Source organism: Oncorhynchus mykiss, chromosome 9 (genome assembly GCF_057628025.1).
Source record: "Oncorhynchus mykiss isolate SJ-2025 chromosome 9, ASM5762802v1, whole genome shotgun sequence".
Taxonomy (NCBI): Eukaryota; Metazoa; Chordata; class Actinopteri; order Salmoniformes; family Salmonidae; genus Oncorhynchus; species Oncorhynchus mykiss.
The window spans coordinates 78,219,899-78,238,423 of record NC_143030.1 but is presented as its reverse complement, the minus strand read 5'-3'; the positions used below and the strand labels follow the sequence as shown (position 1 = coordinate 78,238,423).

General features: G+C 50.0%; 1 protein-coding gene across 50 annotated transcripts in view; it reads left to right on the top strand.

The window, feature by feature from the left end:
- ubr4 (ubiquitin protein ligase E3 component n-recognin 4) overlaps positions 1-18,525 on the top strand; it is a 165,944-nt gene that overhangs the window by 32,354 nt on the left and 115,065 nt on the right. For 45 of the 50 annotated variants that reach the window (XM_090185521.1, XM_090185529.1, XM_090185528.1 and 42 more), the window contains 14 exons: positions 354-479; positions 711-849; positions 2,940-3,022; positions 3,415-3,543; positions 3,683-3,865; positions 4,332-4,454; positions 4,855-5,084; positions 6,404-6,522; positions 7,911-8,008; positions 14,394-14,551; positions 14,899-15,105; positions 15,330-15,431; positions 16,483-16,583; positions 16,795-16,961. In XM_090185521.1, the coding sequence (XP_090041647.1) occupies positions 354-479; positions 711-849; positions 2,940-3,022; positions 3,415-3,543; positions 3,683-3,865; positions 4,332-4,454; positions 4,855-5,084; positions 6,404-6,522; positions 7,911-8,008; positions 14,394-14,551; positions 14,899-15,105; positions 15,330-15,431; positions 16,483-16,583; positions 16,795-16,961 (1,965 nt within the window). The remainder of the gene's footprint in view (positions 1-353; positions 480-710; positions 850-2,939; positions 3,023-3,414; positions 3,544-3,682; positions 3,866-4,331; positions 4,455-4,854; positions 5,085-6,403; positions 6,523-7,910; positions 8,009-14,393; positions 14,552-14,898; positions 15,106-15,329; positions 15,432-16,482; positions 16,584-16,794; positions 16,962-18,525) is intronic. The other 5 variants (XM_090185503.1, XM_090185492.1, XM_090185494.1 and 2 more) reach the window with 1 other exon arrangement.

The following is an 18,525-nucleotide window of genomic DNA, read 5'->3' as shown; positions in this document are numbered from 1 at the left end:
AAAAAACCCACATTTAGTGCAGATGCAAAGTTTGGTAACAGATTGATGGTAACAAACCGCCGTTCTGTTACCGAACTTAACATTTGCGTCTCCACATCATTCCGTTACTGTTGAATTGCCCACAGATACTGTAATTAGCTAGTTACCCTTATGCATGTGCAACACAGCAAGCTAGCAAGCTTTCTTGTATGCCAAACCAATACGATGGAGCCAACAAAACATGGCAGCTCTGCTTCTAGCTCCGAGGCGATAATTACAATCATTTCGCTACAACACTTTAATAACATTTGCTAAGTATGTGACCAATAACATTTGATTTAATAAAGTCCAATCTTCCTCTCTCCTCTGCTCAGGTGGCGGGTCCCCAGCATCAGGAGGCCCAGCTCAAAGCCGTACCCCTCAACCTGGCCCGCATACTGCTGGTTCTAGACTACCTGTTGCACCAGTACTCTAAGGTTCCTATGTACCTCTTCCAACAGGTAGGCTGAATGGCTGCTCCTTTTAATGGTTTTATTAAGACTCTTGAATCAATTTCCACGGCCCAGTGGAAATCAAATTAATCAAAATGTGTCTGTTTTAAAACCACATCTTTGGGAGTTTTATTGTCCAGAAACATTTTATATATATTTTTTTGCAGTAGGTCGTTGGTCAGAAGAGGTAGCCCTCCTAACACAGTGACTGACTGGATCCCCTCTCTCTATTGCTTGCAGGTCCAGTATAATCTGCTGACCCCTCCGTGGTCAGGCCAGGGTTCAGTCCAGGACGGGTCCAAACGCAGCGCCCTGCCGCTCTACTGCGGCTTTAAAGAGGTGGAGGAGAACTGGTCTAAGCACTGCTCGGCAGGTAGGAGTAAGTCAAAGCCTTTCTGTTCTGTTTTTTTTTAAAAGGGGGAATAACCTCATCTGTAGATCTGGGCGGTATGGACAAACATCCATATCGCGATAGATTGGCTGAGTTGTCGCGACAACGGTAGATTGGCTGAGTTGTCGCGACAATGGTAGATTGGCTGAGTTGTCGCGACAACGGTAGATTGGCTGAGTTGTCGCGACAACGGTAGATTGGCTGAGTTGTCGCGACAACGGTAGATTGGCTGAGTTGTCGCGACAACGGTAGAATGAACAATCCGTTTATGAAAATGTGCACTAGCTACTTTGTTATAAAGGTTCTCTTTCTGTCAACTGCGTTTATACAAGCCCTCAGTCCAGCCTCTCTCAGCCTATTGCGGACAGTCTGAGCACTGATGGAGGGATTGTGCGTTCCTGGTGTAACTCGGGCAGTTGTTGTTGCCATCCTCTACCTGTGCAGCAGGTGTGATGTTCGGATGTACCGATCCTGTGCAGGTGTTGTTACACATGATCTGCCACTGCGAGGACGATCAGCTATCCGTCCTGTCTCCCTGTAGCGCTGTCTTAGGCGTCTCACAGTACGGACATTGCAATTTATTACCCTGGCCACATCTACAGTCCTCATGCCTCCTTGCAGCATGCCCCAGGCACGTTCACGCAGATGAGCAGGGACCCTGGACATCTTTCTTTTGGTGTTTTTCAGAGTCAGTAGAAAGGCCTCTTCAGTGTCCTAAGTTTTCATAACTGACCTTAATTGCCTACCATCTGTCAGCTGTTGGTGTCTTAACGACCGTTCCACAGGTGCATGTTCATTAATGGTTCATTGAACAAACATGGGAAACTGTGTTTAAACCTTTCACTATGAAGTTCTAGGAAACACTAAACCCTTGTAGCTGATTGGGTTATAACGCCGGTTTGTAATGTAGCTGATTGGGTTATAACGCCGGTTTTTAATGTAGCTGATTGGGTTATAACCCCAGTTTTTAACGTAGCTGATTGGGTTATAACGCCGGTTTGTAATGTAGCTGATTGGGTTATAACGCCGGTTTGTAATGTAGCTGATTGGGTTATAACCCCGGTTTGTAATGTAGCTGATTGGGTTATAACCCCGGTTTGTAATGTAGCTGATTGGGTTATAACGCCGGTTTGTAATGTAGCTGATTGGGTTATAACGCCGGTTTGTAATGTAGCTGATTGGGTTATAACGCCGGTTTGTAATGTAGCTGATTGGGTTATAACCCCGGTTTGTAATGTAGCTGATTGGGTTATAACCCCGGTTTGTAATGTAGCTGATTGGGTTATAACCCCGGTTTGTAATGTAGCTGATTGGGTTATAACCCCGGTTTTTAACGTAGCTGATTGGGTTATAACGCCGGTTTGTAATGTAGCTGATTGGGTTATAACGCCGGTTTGTAATGTAGCTGATTGGGTTATAACGCCGGTTTGTAATGTAGCTGATTGGGTTATAACCCTGGTTTTTAACGTAGCTGATTGGGTGATAACCCCGGTTTGTAATGTAGCTGATTGGGTTATAACCCCGGTTTTTAACGTAGCTGATTGGGTTATAACGCCGGTTTGTAATGTAGCTGATTGGGTTATAACGCCGGTTTGTAATGTAGCTGATTGGGTTATAACCCTGGTTTTTAACGTAGCTGATTGGGTTATAACGCCGGTTTGTAATGTAGCTGATTGGGTTATAACGCCGGTTTGTAATGTAGCTGATTGGGTTATAACGCCGGTTTGTAATGTAGCTGATTGGGTTATAACGCCGGTTTGTAATGTAGCTGATTGGGTTATAACCCTGGTTTTTAACGTAGCTGATTGGGTGATAACCCCGGTTTGTAATGTAGCTGATTGGGTTATAACCCCGGTTTTTAACGTAGCTGATTGGGTTATAACCCCGGTTTTTAACGTAGCTGATTGGGTTATAACCCCGGTTTTTAACGTAGCTGATTGGGTTATAACCCCGGTTTTTAACGTAGCTGATTGGGTTATAACCCCGGTTTTTAACGTAGCTGATTGGGTTATAACCCCGGTTTTTAACGTAGCTGATTGGGTGATAACCCCGGTTTTTAACGTTCTCTCCTCTGTTAGATTCCACAGTAGTGCAGCCCAAATTCTACTGCGTCCTGTCACCCGAAGCGTCAGAGGACGACCGAAGCCGACTCGACAGCAAGGTGAAACTACACATCAAACTGTGAATTTATTAGTCCAGGATTTTAAAAACAATCTATATGGAGAGACATAACCCATAACTAACCTTTTTTTTTTTTTTAAATAGGACATTTTTTGTTATTTTTATTTAACCTTTATTTAACCAGGCAAGTCAGTTAAAGAACAAATTCTTATTTTCAATGACGGCCTAGGAACAGTGGGTTAACTGACTGTTCAGGGGCAGAACGACAGATTTGTACCTTGTCAGCTCGGGGGTTTGAACTCGCAACCTTTTTAGTCCAACGCTCTAACCACTAGGCTACCCTGCCTAGTGGCTCATAACAAAGTCATGAAGCATTATACCTGAAGGAGATGAGTATAGTAGTAGTGTTTTTTTTTTTTTTTTTTTGTCCAGGTGTTCCAGAAGCTGTTCAACGGAACGGTGAAGTATAACGAGCTTTACGCCTGTCTGGTCTCCCTGCTCTCTGCCGGCTCTCAGTTTGATACAGCCAGGAGACAGGAGAACAAGCCCGTCACACCTGTGGTGAGGAACCAACACACACACAGGCACTCAACTGTAGAGGAACTAATGTCCTCACAATTATAGTTATACTCATAGTATAGTTCCTGAAACACACACGATAATCCTGGAACTAACACCAGTATATCTCTTGCGTTCTCAGGAGGCATGCTCCCTGCAGTACTACTTCCTGGTGCTGTGGAGGATCCTGGGGGTCCTACCCCCCTCTAAGGCATACATGGAGCAGCTGAAGGATGGCCAAGGAGAACCCAGCGAGAGTGACATCCTCCACACCCTGCGCTGGTCCTCACGACTCAGAGTCCCCACATATGTCAACTGGATCAAGGTATGTTGCCCTCAGTTAGTCAACCAGCCAGTCGGTCAGTTAGTAGGTCAGCCAGTTAGTAGGTCAGCCAGCCAGTCAGCCAGTCGGCCAGCCAGTCAGTTAGTAGGTCGGCCGGTCAGCTAGCAGGTCAGCTAGCAGGTCAGTTAGCAGGTCAGTTAGCCGGTCGGACGGTCAGTTAGCAGGTCAGCCAGTCAGCCAGTTAGCAGGTCAGTTAGCCGGTCGGCCGGGTCAGTTGTTCCCCTCGGACAAGTCTTATTTTTTCCTTCATTATCTTAGAAGCTGTTGTCTTACGTAATAAATATAAGACTAGGTAAGCTATTCATGATGTGTAACTACATTTGATATAATTTCAACAATTTGGATTCCCATCTAACCCCTTGTTGCTCGATAAACCACCTGTTGGATTAAGCTGAAGTGAACAAAACTCTTGACTGTTAATTCCTCTGTTTTCTCCGGTCAATCTCAGGAGCATCTGGTGACTCAGGGGATGAAGGGAGACCAAGCTACGTCTCTGATCGAGTTGGCTTCCTCCAGATGCAGCACCGTCAAGTACGACGTGGAGCTGGCTGAAGAGTACATCGCTAGACAGGTGGGTTGTGGGATAGGGTCGGTTAAGATACCAGTATCGTGGCACAGAAAACGAAACACGAAGAGAGTTTTAACTTTATGTAAAAGATTACAAACCTCCATTTATTTGTGTCATACAGCCACATGTATTTTCAAAACTATATCACACTATTTTTACAGCAGGTGTTTTCATGTTTGCCACGGATACAAAACATATTGCGATACTGGTATCGTCCTAGCCCTAGTGTGACAGTGTGTGTTCATGTTTGAACCTATATTAAACCTTGTGTGTGTTTTGTTCAATTCTCAATAAATCAACAGTGTTATATTATTTACAGATTTGCTACAAATGATGCATCGTTTTTAATATAGATTACATTCAGAGCCACGCATGTCTGTGTGTAACCTTCCTTCCTCTATAGATCTCAGCGTTCTCCTGTGTGGACCCCAGCTCCATCCTGCCCTTGTACCAGGTCCCCTCCCTACAGGCCATCTATACTCTGGACGCCGTCATCTCCAAGGTCCAGGTGTCTCTGGACGAACATTTCTCTAAGGTGGCGGCGGAGACGGACCCTCTCAAGCCCTCGGAGATCACCAAGAACCTGCTGCCTGCTACACTGCAGCTCATAGACGTGTACACAGCCTTCACCAGGTGAGACAAATCCACTATCCTCTCTCTCTACCACTTTACTGAGACTATGTTCTCCCGTTGGGGGCAGAACAACTATGTTCTCCCGTTGGGGGCAGAACAACTGAGACTGTTCTCCCGTCGGGGGCAGAACAACTGAGACTATGTTCTCCCGTCAGGGGCAGAACAACTGAGACTGTTCTCCCGTCGGGGGCAGAACAACTGAGACTATGTTCTCCCGTCAGGGGCAGAACAACTGAGACTGTTCTCCCGTCAGGGGCAGAACAACTGAGACTGTTCTCCCGTCAGGGGCAGAACAACTGAGACTGTTCTCCCGTTGGGGGCAGAACAACTGAGACTGTGTTCTCCCGTTGGGGGCAGAACAACTGAGACTGTGTTCTCCCGTCGGGGGCAGAACAACTGAGACTATGTTCTCCCGTCAGGGGCAGAACAACTGAGACTGTGTTCTCCCGTCGGGGGCAGAACAACTGAGACTGTGTTCTCCCGTCGGGGGCAGAACAACTGAGACTGTGTTCTCCCGTCGGGGGCAGAACAACTGAGACTGTGTTCTCCCGTCGGGGGCAGAACAACTGAGACTGTGTTCTCCCGTCGGGGGCAGAACAACTGAGACTGTGTTCTCCCGTCGGGGGCAGAACAACTGAGACTGTTCTCCCGTCGGGGGCAGAACAACTGAGACTATGTTCTCCCGTCGGGGGCAGAACAACTGAGACTGTGTTCTCCCGTCGGGGGCAGAACAACTGAGACTGTGTTCTCCCGTCGGGGGCAGAACAACTGAGACTGTGTTCTCCCGTCGGGGGCAGAACAACTGAGACTGTGTTCTCCCGTCGGGGGCAGAACAACTGAGACTGTGTTCTCCCGTCGGGGGCAGAACAACTGAGACTGTGTTCTCCCGTCGGGGGCAGAACAACTGAGACTGTGTTCTCCCGTTGGGGGCAGAACAACTGAGACTGTGTTCTCCCGTCGGGGGCAGAACAACTGAGACTGTGTTCTCCCGTCGGGGGCAGAACAACTGAGACTGTGTTCTCCCGTCGGGGGCAGAACAACTGAGACTGTGTTCTCCCGTCGGGGGCAGAACAACTGAGACTGTGTTCTCCCGTCGGGGGCAGAACAACTGAGACTGTGTTCTCCCGTCGGGGGCAGAACAACTGAGACTGTGTTCTCCCGTCGGGGGCAGAACAACTGAGACTGTTCTCCCGTCGGGGGCAGAACAACGTATGTCTTCAAATAATAGGCTCAGTTGGCAGTAAACACATCTTTTAAATTGGTCTTCTTTCCATCTTGAAAAAGAATGTGTTGTTTTTGTATTTTATTGTGTGTCTCAGGTCCTACCTTCTGATGAGCCTACCAGAGGAAGGAGAGAACAAGCTATCAGAGGCTAAACTTCAGGGTTACGCTGCAGTGCTCTCTATAGGCTCCATGCGCTGCAAAGCCAACCTGCTCGGTACGTACTAGTGGGCTTATGGGTTTGGGCACGTTCTAGAGAAATGAATATATATATTCAGCAAGATCTAGTCAGCAATACCTAGTTAAAGTCTACTGTTTTCAGTCAGAGACGAGCAGTGCCCTCTCAGTACTCCTCTCACTCAACAACTGTGTGTTCCTCCCCTGTGTGTTCCTCCCCTGTGTGTTCCTCCCCTGTGTGTTCCTCCCCTGTGTGTTCCTCCCCTGTGTGTTCCTCCACTGTGTGTTCCTCCCCTGTGTGTTCCTCCGCTGTGTGTTCCTCCACTGTGTGTTCCTCCCCTGTGTGTTCCTCCCCTGTGTGTTCCTCCACTGTGTGTTCCTCCCCTGTGTGTTCCTCCGCTGTGTGTTCCTCCACTGTGTGTTCCTCCCCTGTGTGTTCCTCCGCTGTGTGTTCCTCCGCTGTGTGTTCCTCCACTGTGTGTTCCTCCCCTGTGTGTTCCTCCACTGTGTGTTCCTCCCCTGTGTGTTCCTCCGCTGTGTGTTCCTCCACTGTGTGTTCCTCCCCTGTGTGTTCCTCCGCTGTGTGTTCCTCCGCTGTGTGTTCCTCCACTGTGTGTTCCTCCCCTGTGTGTTCCTCCCCTGTGTGTTCCTCCCCTGTGTGTTCCTCCGCTGTGTGTTCCTCCGCTGTGTGTTCCTCCACTGTGTGTTCCTCCGCTGTGTGTTCCTCCGCTGTGTGTTCCTCCACTGTGTGTTCCTCCACTGTGTGTTCCTCCCCTGTGTGTTCCTCCGCTGTGTGTTCCTCCACTGTGTGTTCCTCCCCTGTGTGTTCCTCCCCTGTGTGTTCCTCCCCTGTGTGTTCCTCCGCTGTGTGTTCCTCCGCTGTGTGTTCCTCCGCTGTGTGTTCCTCCGCTGTGTGTTCCTCCGCTGTGTGTTCCTCCGCTGTGTGTTCCTCCGCTGTGTGTTCCTCCACGGTGTGTTCCTCCACGGTGTGTTCCTTCGCTGTGTGTTCCTTCGCTGTGTGTTCCTTCGCTGTGTGTTCCTTCGCTGTGTGTTCCTTCGCTGTGTGTTCCTCCACTGTGTGTTCCTCCCCTGTGTGTTCCTCCGCTGTGTGTTCCTCCGCTGTGTGTTCCTCCGCTGTGTGTTCCTCCGCTGTGTGTTCCTCCGCTGTGTGTTCCTCCACGGTGTGTTCCTCCACGGTGTGTTCCTCCGCTGTGTGTTCCTTCGCTGTGTGTTCCTTCGCTGTGTGTTCCTTCGCTGTGTGTTCCTTCGCTGTGTGTTCCTTCGCTGTGTGTTCCTTCGCGGTGTGTTCCTTCGCGGTGTGTTCCTTCCCGGTGTGTTCCTCCCCTGTGTGTTCCTCCCCTGTGTGTTCCTCCCCTGTGTGTTCCTCCACTGTGTGTTCCTTCACTGTGTGTTCCTTCACTCGTTCAGGTCAGAATGTGATGCAGAACCTTCCGTCGGCCGTCCAGACGCTGTGTGAGACGTGGAACAACATCAACACCAACGAGTTCCCTAACATCGGCTCATGGGTGTGTACCGCTGAGAGGGGGTGTGCCTGTGTTCCCCCCTCAGCATAATGACTGTCTGGGATACAGCCTGTGTTCCCCCCCCTCAGCATAATGACTGTCTGGGATACAGCCTGTGTTTCCCCCCCTCAGCATAATGACTGTCTGGGATACAGCCTGTGTTTCCCCCCCTCAGCATAATGACTGTCTGGGATACAGCCTGTGTTCCTCCCTCAGCATAATGACTGTCTGGGATACAGCCTGTGTTCCTCCCTCAGCATAATGACTGTCTGGGATACAGCCTGTGTTCCCCCCTCAGCATAATGACTGTCTGGGATACAGCCTGTGTTCCTCCCTCAGCATAATGACTGTCTGGGATACAGCCTGTGTTCCTCCCTCAGCATAATGACTGTCTGGGATACAGCCTGTGTTCCCCCCTCAGCATAATGACTGTCTGGGATACAGCCTGTGTTCACCCCTCAGCATAATGACTGTCTGGGATACAGCCTGTGTTTCCCCCCCTCAGCATAATGACTGTCTGGGATACAGCCTGTGTTCCTCCCTCAGCATAATGACTGTCTGGGATACAGCCTGTGTTCCTCCCTCAGCATAATGACTGTCTGGGATACAGCCTGTGTTCCTCCCTCAGCATAATGACTGTCTGGGATACAGCCTGTGTTCCTCCCTCAGCATAATGACTGTCTGGGATACAGCCTGTGTTCCTCCCTCAGCATAATGACTGTCTGGGATACAGCCTGTGTTCCTCCCTCAGCATAATGACTGTCTGGGATACAGCCTGTGTTCCTCCCTCAGCATAATGACTGTCTGGGATACAGCCTGTGTTCCCCCCTCAGCATAATGACTGTCTGGGATACAGCCTGTGTTCCTCCCTCAGCATAATGACTGTCTGGGATACAGCCTGTGTTCCCCCCTCAGCATAATGACTGTCTGGGATACAGCCTGTGTTCCTCCCTCAGCATAATGACTGTCTGGGATACAGCCTGTGTTCCTCCCTCAGCATAATGACTGTCTGGGATACAGCCTGTGTTTCCCCCCTCAGCATAATGACTGTCTGGGATACAGCCTGTGTTCCCCCCTCAGCATAATGACTGTCTGGGATACAGCCTGTGTTCCTCCCTCAGCATAATGACTGTCTGGGATACAGCCTGTGTTCCCCCCTCAGCATAATGACTGTCTGGGATACAGCCTGTGTTTCCCCCCTCAGCATAATGACTGTCTGGGATACAGCCTGTGTTCCCCCCTCAGCATAATGACTGTCTGGGATACAGCCTGTGTTCCTCCCTCAGCATAATGACTGTCTGGGATACAGCCTGTGTTCCCCCCTCAGCATAATGACTGTCTGGGATACAGCCTGTGTTCCTCCCTCAGCATAATGACTGTCTGGGATACAGCCTGTGTTCCTCCCTCAGCATAATGACTGTCTGGGATACAGCCTGTGTTTCCCCCCTCAGCATAATGACTGTCTGGGATACAGCCTGTGTTTCCCCCCCTCAGCATAATGACTGTCTGGGATACAGCCTGTGTTCCTCCCTCAGCATAATGACTGTCTGGGATACAGCCTGTGTTTCCCCCCTCAGCATAATGACTGTCTGGGATACAGCCTGTGTTCCCCCCTCAGCATAATGACTGTCTGGGATACAGCCTGTGTTCCTCCCTCAGCATAATGACTGTCTGGGATACAGCCTGTGTTCCTCCCTCAGCATAATGACTGTCTGGGATACAGCCTGTGTTCCTCCCTCAGCATAATGACTGTCTGGGATACAGCCTGTGTTCCTCCCTCAGCATAATGACTGTCTGGGATACAGCCTGTGTTCCCCCCTCAGCATAATGACTGTCTGGGATACAGCCTGTGCTCCTCCCTCAGCATAATGACTGTCTGGGATACAGCCTGTGTTCCTCCCTCAGCATAATGACTGTCTGGGATACAGCCTGTGTTCCTCCCTCAGCATAATGACTGTCTGGGATACAGCCTGTGTTCCCCCCTCAGCATAATGACTGTCTGGGATACAGCCTGTGTTCCCCCCTCAGCATAATGACTGTCTGGGATACAGCCTGTGTTCCCCCCTCAGCATAATGACTGTCTGGGATACAGCCTGTGTTCCCCCCCCTCAGCATAATGACTGTCTGGGATACAGCCTGTGTTTCCCCCCCTCAGCATAATGACTGTCTGGGATACAGCCTGTGTTCCTCCCTCAGCATAATGACTGTCTGGGATACAGCCTGTGTTCCTCCCTCAGCATAATGACTGTCTGGGATACAGCCTGTGTTCCTCCCTCAGCATAATGACTGTCTGGGATACAGCCTGTGTTCCTCCCTCAGCATAATGACTGTCTGGGATACAGCCTGTGTTCCCCCCTCAGCATAATGACTGTCTGGGATACAGCCTGTGTTCCCCCCTCAGCATAATGACTGTCTGGGATACAGCCTGTGTTCCTCCCTCAGCATAATGACTGTCTGGGATACAGCCTGTGTTCCTCCCTCAGCATAATGACTGTCTGGGATACAGCCTGTGTTCCTCCCTCAGCATAATGACTGTCTGGGATACAGCCTGTGTTCCTCCCTCAGCATAATGACTGTCTGGGATACAGCCTGTGTTCCTCCCTCAGCATAATGACTGTCTGGGATACAGCCTGTGTTCCTCCCTCAGCATAATGACTGTCTGGGATACAGCCTGTGTTCCTCCCTCAGCATAATGACTGTCTGGGATACAGCCTGTGTTCCTCCCTCAGCATAATGACTGTCTGGGATACAGCCTGTGTTCCTCCCTCAGCATAATGACTGTCTGGGATACAGCCTGTGTTCCTCCCTCAGCATAATGACTGTCTGGGATACAGCCTGTGTTCCTCCCTCAGCATAATGACTGTCTGGGATACAGCCTGTGTTCCTCCCTCAGCATAATGACTGTCTGGGATACAGCCTGTGTTCCTCCCTCAGCATAATGACTGTCTGGGATACAGCCTGTGTTCCTCCCTCAGCATAATGACTGTCTGGGATACAGCCTGTGTTCCTCCCTCAGCATAATGACTGTCTGGGATACAGCCTGTGTTCCTCCCTCAGCATAATGACTGTCTGGGATACAGCCTGTGTTCCTCCCTCAGCATAATGACTGTCTGGGATACAGCCTGTGTTCCTCCCTCAGCATAATGACTGTCTGGGATACAGCCTGTGTTCCTCCCTCAGCATAATGACTGTCTGGGATACAGCCTGTGTTCCTCCCTCAGCATAATGACTGTCTGGGATACAGCCTGTGCTCCCCCCTCAGCATAATGACTGTCTGGGATACAGCCTGTGTTCCTCCCTCAGCATAATGACTGTCTGGGATACAGCCTGTGTTCCTCCCTCAGCATAATGACTGTCTGGGATACAGCCTGTGTTCCCCCCTCAGCATAATGACTGTCTGGGATACAGCCTGTGTTCCTCCCTCAGCATAATGACTGTCTGGGATACAGCCTGTGTTCCTCCCTCAGCATAATGACTGTCTGGGATACAGCCTGTGTTCCCCCCTCAGCATAATGACTGTCTGGGATACAGCCTGTGTTCCTCCCTCAGCATAATGACTGTCTGGGATACAGCCTGTGTTCCTCCCTCAGCATAATGACTGTCTGGGATACAGCCTGTGTTCCCCCCTCAGCATAATGACTGTCTGGGATACAGCCTGTGTTCCTCCCTCAGCATAATGACTGTCTGGGATACAGCCTGTGTTTCCCCCCCTCAGCATAATGACTGTCTGGGATACAGCCTGTGTTTCCCCCCCTCAGCATAATGACTGTCTGGGATACAGCCTGTGTTCCTCCCTCAGCATAATGACTGTCTGGGATACAGCCTGTGTTCCTCCCTCAGCATAATGACTGTCTGGGATACAGCCTGTGTTCCTCCCTCAGCATAATGACTGTCTGGGATACAGCCTGTGTTCCCCCCTCAGCATAATGACTGTCTGGGATACAGCCTGTGTTCCTCCCTCAGCATAATGACTGTCTGGGATACAGCCTGTGTTCCTCCCTCAGCATAATGACTGTCTGGGATACAGCCTGTGTTCCTCCCTCAGCATAATGACTGTCTGGGATACAGCCTGTGTTCCTCCCTCAGCATAATGACTGTCTGGGATACAGCCTGTGTTCCCCCCTCAGCATAATGACTGTCTGGGATACAGCCTGTGTTCCTCCCTCAGCATAATGACTGTCTGGGATACAGCCTGTGTTCCTCCCTCAGCATAATGACTGTCTGGGATACAGCCTGTGTTCCTCCCTCAGCATAATGACTGTCTGGGATACAGCCTGTGTTCCCCCCTCAGCATAATGACTGTCTGGGATACAGCCTGTGTTCCTCCCTCAGCATAATGACTGTCTGGGATACAGCCTGTGTTCCTCCCTCAGCATAATGACTGTCTGGGATACAGCCTGTGTTCCTCCCTCAGCATAATGACTGTCTGGGATACAGCCTGTGTTCCTCCCTCAGCATAATGACTGTCTGGGATACAGCCTGTGTTCCCCCCTCAGCATAATGACTGTCTGGGATACAGCCTGTGTTCCTCCCTCAGCATAATGACTGTCTGGGATACAGCCTGTGTTCCTCCCTCAGCATAATGACTGTCTGGGATACAGCCTGTGTTCCCCCCTCAGCATAATGACTGTCTGGGATACAGCCTGTGTTCCTCCCTCAGCATAATGACTGTCTGGGATACAGCCTGTGTTCCTCCCTCAGCATAATGACTGTCTGGGATACAGCCTGTGTTCCCCCCTCAGCATAATGACTGTCTGGGATACAGCCTGTGTTCCTCCCTCAGCATAATGACTGTCTGGGATACAGCCTGTGTTCCTCCCTCAGCATAATGACTGTCTGGGATACAGCCTGTGTTCCTCCCTCAGCATAATGACTGTCTGGGATACAGCCTGTGTTCACCCCTCAGCATAATGACTGTCTGGGATACAGCCTGTGTTCCTCCCTCAGCATAATGACTGTCTGGGATACAGCCTGTGTTCCTCCCTCAGCATAATGACTGTCTGGGATACAGCCTGTGTTCCCCCCTCAGCATAATGACTGTCTGGGATACAGCCTGTGTTCCCCCCCTCAGCATAATGACTGTCTGGGATACAGCCTGTGTTCCTCCCTCAGCATAATGACTGTCTGGGATACAGCCTGTGCTCCTCCCTCAGCATAATGACTGTCTGGGATACAGCCTGTGTTCCTCCCTCAGCATAATGACTGTCTGGGATACAGCCTGTGTTCCTCCCTCAGCATAATGACTGTCTGGGATACAGCCTGTGTTTCCCCCCCCTCAGCATAATGACTGTCTGGGATACAGCCTGTGTTCCTCCCTCAGCATAATGACTGTCTGGGATACAGCCTGTGTTCCTCCCTCAGCATAATGACTGTCTGGGATACAGCCTGTGTTCCTCCCTCAGCATAATGACTGTCTGGGATACAGCCTGTGATCCTCCCTCAGCATAATGACTGTCTGGGATACAGCCTGTGTTCCCCCCTCAGCATAATGACTGTCTGGGATACAGCCTGTGTTCCCCCCTCAGCATAATGACTGTCTGGGATACAGCCTGTGTTCCCCCCTCAGCATAATGACTGTCTGGGATACAGCCTGTGTTCCCCCCTCAGCATAATGACTGTCTGGGATACAGCCTGTGTTCCTCCCTCAGCATAATGACTGTCTGGGATACAGCCTGTGTTCCCCCCTCAGCATAATGACTGTCTGGGATACAGCCTGTGTTCCCCCCTCAGCATAATGACTGTCTGGGATACAGCCTGTGTTCCCCCCTCAGCATAATGACTGTCTGGGATACAGCCTGTGTTCCCCCCTCAGCATAATGACTGTCTGGGATACAGCCTGTGTTCCCCCCTCAGCATAATGACTGTCTGGGATACAGCCTGTGTTCACCCCTCAGCATAATGACTGTCTGGGATACAGCCTGTGTTCCCCCCTCAGCATAATGACTGTCTGGGATACAGCCTGTGTTCCTCCCTCAGCATAATGACTGTCTGGGATACAGCCTGTGTTCCTCCCTCAGCATAATGACTGTCTGGGATACAGCCTGTGTTCCCCCCTCAGCATAATGACTGTCTGGGATACAGCCTGTGTTCCCCCCTCAGCATAATGACTGTCTGGGATACAGCCTGTGTTTCCCCCTCAGCATAATGATTGATTGTGTGAATGACATGATTGATAGATTGATTTGTCAAGCCTTTCCTGGGGAACTGCCAGTTAATTCCGCGCTGTATATGTGTTCCATGGCTGTCATACCCGATCCAACTCGTTAACCAGCCCTGGGTTAGATCAATCAGGGATACAACACATTTTTGTGAAACGTCTGGGTTGCCCAGAGACGACGTTTGAGAATAATGACTGTGTCCGACTAACTTGTCTCGTCTCTTCTCTCAGCGTAATGCGTTCGCCAACGACACCATCCCGTCCGAGAGCTACATCAGTGCCATCCAGACGGCTCATCTGGGCACGCTCAGTAACCAGTCCCTGGCTCTGGCCTCGTCTCTCAAACACATCCTCCTCTCTCTGGTCCGCCTCACCGGAGACCTCATTGTGTAAGTTATTCTCTAATTCCAGCAGCAGCCACTTCCACACAGTCGATATTACATCAACACCTTCCACTATTGCAATGCTAATCTACCTTTCGGGATAAAATACGAGGTTCTCCCATTGACTGGGGTCTGTGTTTTCATCAAAGCCGGTACAGGAAGTGAGCGCCTGTTGCGTCTCTGGGATTTCCGATTTCCCTGGCGCTAGTAACCACTGCCTCCACAGTAATTAGTTCCATACTGGAAATTAATGTAGACATGGCCCCCCCCAGGACTGAGGAGTTGAACCCTCCCCAGGTTGAACCTCTCCTCCAAGAGAGCAGCATTAACACTCTCTCTGTCCCCCCCCCCAGGACTGAGGAGTTGAACCCTCCCCAGGTGGTACATGCCCTGCTCCCCCTCCTCTTGGAGAGCAGCACGGAGAGCGTAGCTGAGATCTGCTTGACCTCTCTGGAGCGTATCCTGGGCCCCGCTGAGTCAGACACCTTCCTGTCCCACGTCTACCAGAGACTGGTCACAGGATGCTACAACATCATCGCCAACCACTCCGACCCCAACAGGTGAGACTTGAACTTTGACCCGAGCAGTTAGGCTGAGACTGGAGTTGAGTCAACTTTAATGACCCCCCCCCCCCATCAATGATCCCCCTAATCAACTTGACAGGGCTCAAGAAAAACAGTTACATATGCCCACCCCCCCACCTTCAATAGAGTTCAAAGTTGGCTTTAAGACCTATTCGAAGGTGATTGACAGCTGTCATTTTGTTCCATGTGTTGTGTCTTAGTGGTCTGGATGAGTCTGTGTTGGAGGAGTGTCTGCAGTATCTGGAGAGGCAGCTGGAGAGCAGCCAAGTGTGCAAGGCCATGGAGGACTTCTTCTCCTTCAGGTATGTCTGTCGTTTCTGGTGTGGCTCGGTCGGTTAGAGCCGTGCTCCTACCAAAACACCGAGGTCGTGGGTTCAATTCCCACTGGGGTTTGTGGTATGTATTTTTCCAACGCACGACCGCAGACTAAGCCGTGTCGCAGTTCACGACCCGTCTCTCTCTCATAGGCGGCTCGTGAGTTTCAAGTTTGGGGAAGCGATCTTTTCACCCCCCCCCCCCCCAAATATCCCTGCATGTAAATCATGCCTCTATCGTGGCATTTGCAGACCAATGTAAAATAGCCTGCTTTTCCTAATGTGATGAGTAGATTGGTTAGTCATAAATTAGGATTATAATATAACTCATTTGCTGGTAGCCTAGTAGTTGGGAGTGTTGGGGCAGTAACCGGAAGGTTGCTGGATGGAATCCCCCGGAGTGTCAAGGTAAACATCTGTTATTCAATCCCTGAACGAGGCAGTTTATTTAACCCACTGTTCCCCGGGCACAGAAGACGTGGATGTTGATTATGGCAGCCCCCCCCCCCCCCTGCACCTCTCTGATTCAGAGTGGTTGGGTTAAAACGTGGGAAGACACATTTCAGTTGGATACATTCAGTTGTACAACTGACTCGGTTTCCACCTCTTTCCCTGTCTGCAACAGCTAACTTTTTAAAAAAAATTTAAGAGGATCTTGGAGAAAATGTGGCTTTTAAAAAAAAATCTAAACACATGTATTGCATTTCTACGACACTTTACATGACTGGAGACATGTTGGTAGAATCCTACATGACTGCGTAGACTGCTCACCTCAACAATCAGATATTTCATATTTGAACGCTGCCCAAAATGCTCACCTCAACAATCAGATATTTCATATTTGAACGCTGCCCAAAATGCTCACTTCTCGACTGTTAGCCAGTAAACTAAATCATGCTCTCTGGTGTAGTAATTTTGGTTATTTTCTTTATTTCTGTATAGACGGGAGGAATTATATCATTTTGTTATTTATCTTCCCATATCATATTGGACGAGCTACCGATGGTCTCTTAACATTCTCTCTTGTTTTGTGTCTCAGTGGAGAACTGGTTCAGATCATGATGGCTACAGCCAATGAAAACCTTTCTGCTAAATTCTGCAACCGGGTGCTGAAATTCTTCACCAAACTCTTCCAGCTCAGTAAGTTTACCCTCCTCCTCTTCCTCTTGTTTTCCCCATCCCAAACCAGTCCTGCCTCCCAGACCAAAGTGTTGTTCCATACGGACCAACTAGAGACTTGTCCGCTCATCCTAATCTTGACGTCAACCCTTTTTACTCTAGTTTCTCAAGTTCGTTTCAGTTCTACCGTCTCTTTCATATCCTAAACCTCTCCTCGCTTCTTCCACCTCAGCGGAGAAGAGTCCCAACCCCAGCCTGTTGTGTCTGTGCGGCTCCCTGGCCCAGCTGGCGTGTGTGGAGCCGTCCAGGCTGCAGTCGTGGCTCACCCGCATGACGACCACGCCACCCAAGGACTCGGAGCATCTGGAGACGGTGCAGGAGAACAGGGCGCTGCTACAGGTGTGTGTGTGTGTGTGTGTGTGTGTGTGTGTCAGCACAAAAGCAGTTCTCAAGACTGGTCAACATTAAACCGTCTCAACTACAGGTAACTGCCAAAATCAAGGAGACACCTGAGTAAATGAGGGATACAAAGTATATTGAAAGCAGGTGCTTTTTGTGGTTCCTGTGTTAATTAAGCAATTAACATCCCATCATGCTCAGGGACAGGTATGAAAATGCTGGACAGGCCATTATTTTGGGTACCATGGCTACGCTCCCATCCACAGGTCACGGGTGATCACTGAACGGTTTGATGAGCAGGAAAAGGATGTAAACCATATGCCATGGCCGTCTCTCCGTCACCAGATCTCAACCCGATTGAACACTTAGGGGAGATTCTGGAGTGGTGTCTGAGACGGCGTTTTCCACCACCATCAACAAAACACCCGGAATTTCTTGTGGAGAATGGGTGTCACATCCCTCCAATAGAGTTCCAGACGCTTGTAGCATCTATGCCACGGTGCGATGAAGCTGTTCTGGCTCGCGGTGACACCCAACGACCCTATTAAAGACACTTTATGTTGGCATTTCCTTTATCTTGGCAGTTACATTATTATATCTCCGTGTTTTTTCTAGAATTGTTTGTACTCTTTTATCGGGGGTTTTGTTGAACGGGAGACCAAAACTATGACACTACAACATGGATCAAAAACATTTCGGTACTAGAATTTTTGTGTTACTTTCGGGACCTTCTGTCAAATGTCTCACGTCGTCTACTGACTGAGAGAAGATCAAGTCTGTAGATCAGTGTAGCCGATGTGGCCTTACCGTGCCTGGTTCCCTCTCATACTGCCTCTCGTCTGTCCTGAGGAACCACTGGGAGTCTGGACTGTACCATGTTATCTCCTCTCTCATACTGCCTCTCGTCTGTCCTGAGGAACCACTGGGAGTCTGGACTGTACCATGTTATCTCCCCTCTCATACTGCCTCTCGTCTGTCCTGAGGAACCACTGGGAGTCTGGACTGTACCATGTTATCTCCCCTCTCATACTGCCTCTCGTCTGTCCTGAGGAACCACTGGGAGTCTGGACTGTACCATGTTATCTCCCCTCTCATACTGCCTCTCGTCTGTCCTGAGGAACCACTGGGAGTCTGGACTGTACCATGTTATCTCCCCTCTCATACTGCCTCTCGTCTGTCCTGAGGAACCACTGGGAGTCTGGACTGTACCATGTTATCTCCCCTCTCATACTGCCTCTCGTCTGTCCTGAGGAACCACTGGGAGTCTGGACTGTACCATGTTAGCTCCTCTCTCATACTGCCTCTCGTCTGTCCTGAGGAACCACTGGGAGTCTGGACTGTACCATGTTATCTCCTCTCTCATACTGCCTCTCGTCTGTCCTGAGGAACCACTGGGAGTCTGGACTGTACCATGTTATCTCCCCTCTCATACTGCCTCTCGTCTGTCCTGAGGAACCACTGGGAGTCTGGACTGTACCATGTTAGCTCCTCTCTCATACTGCCTCTCGTCTGTCCTGAGGAACCACTGGGAGTCTGGACTGTACCATGTTAGCTCCTCTCTCAT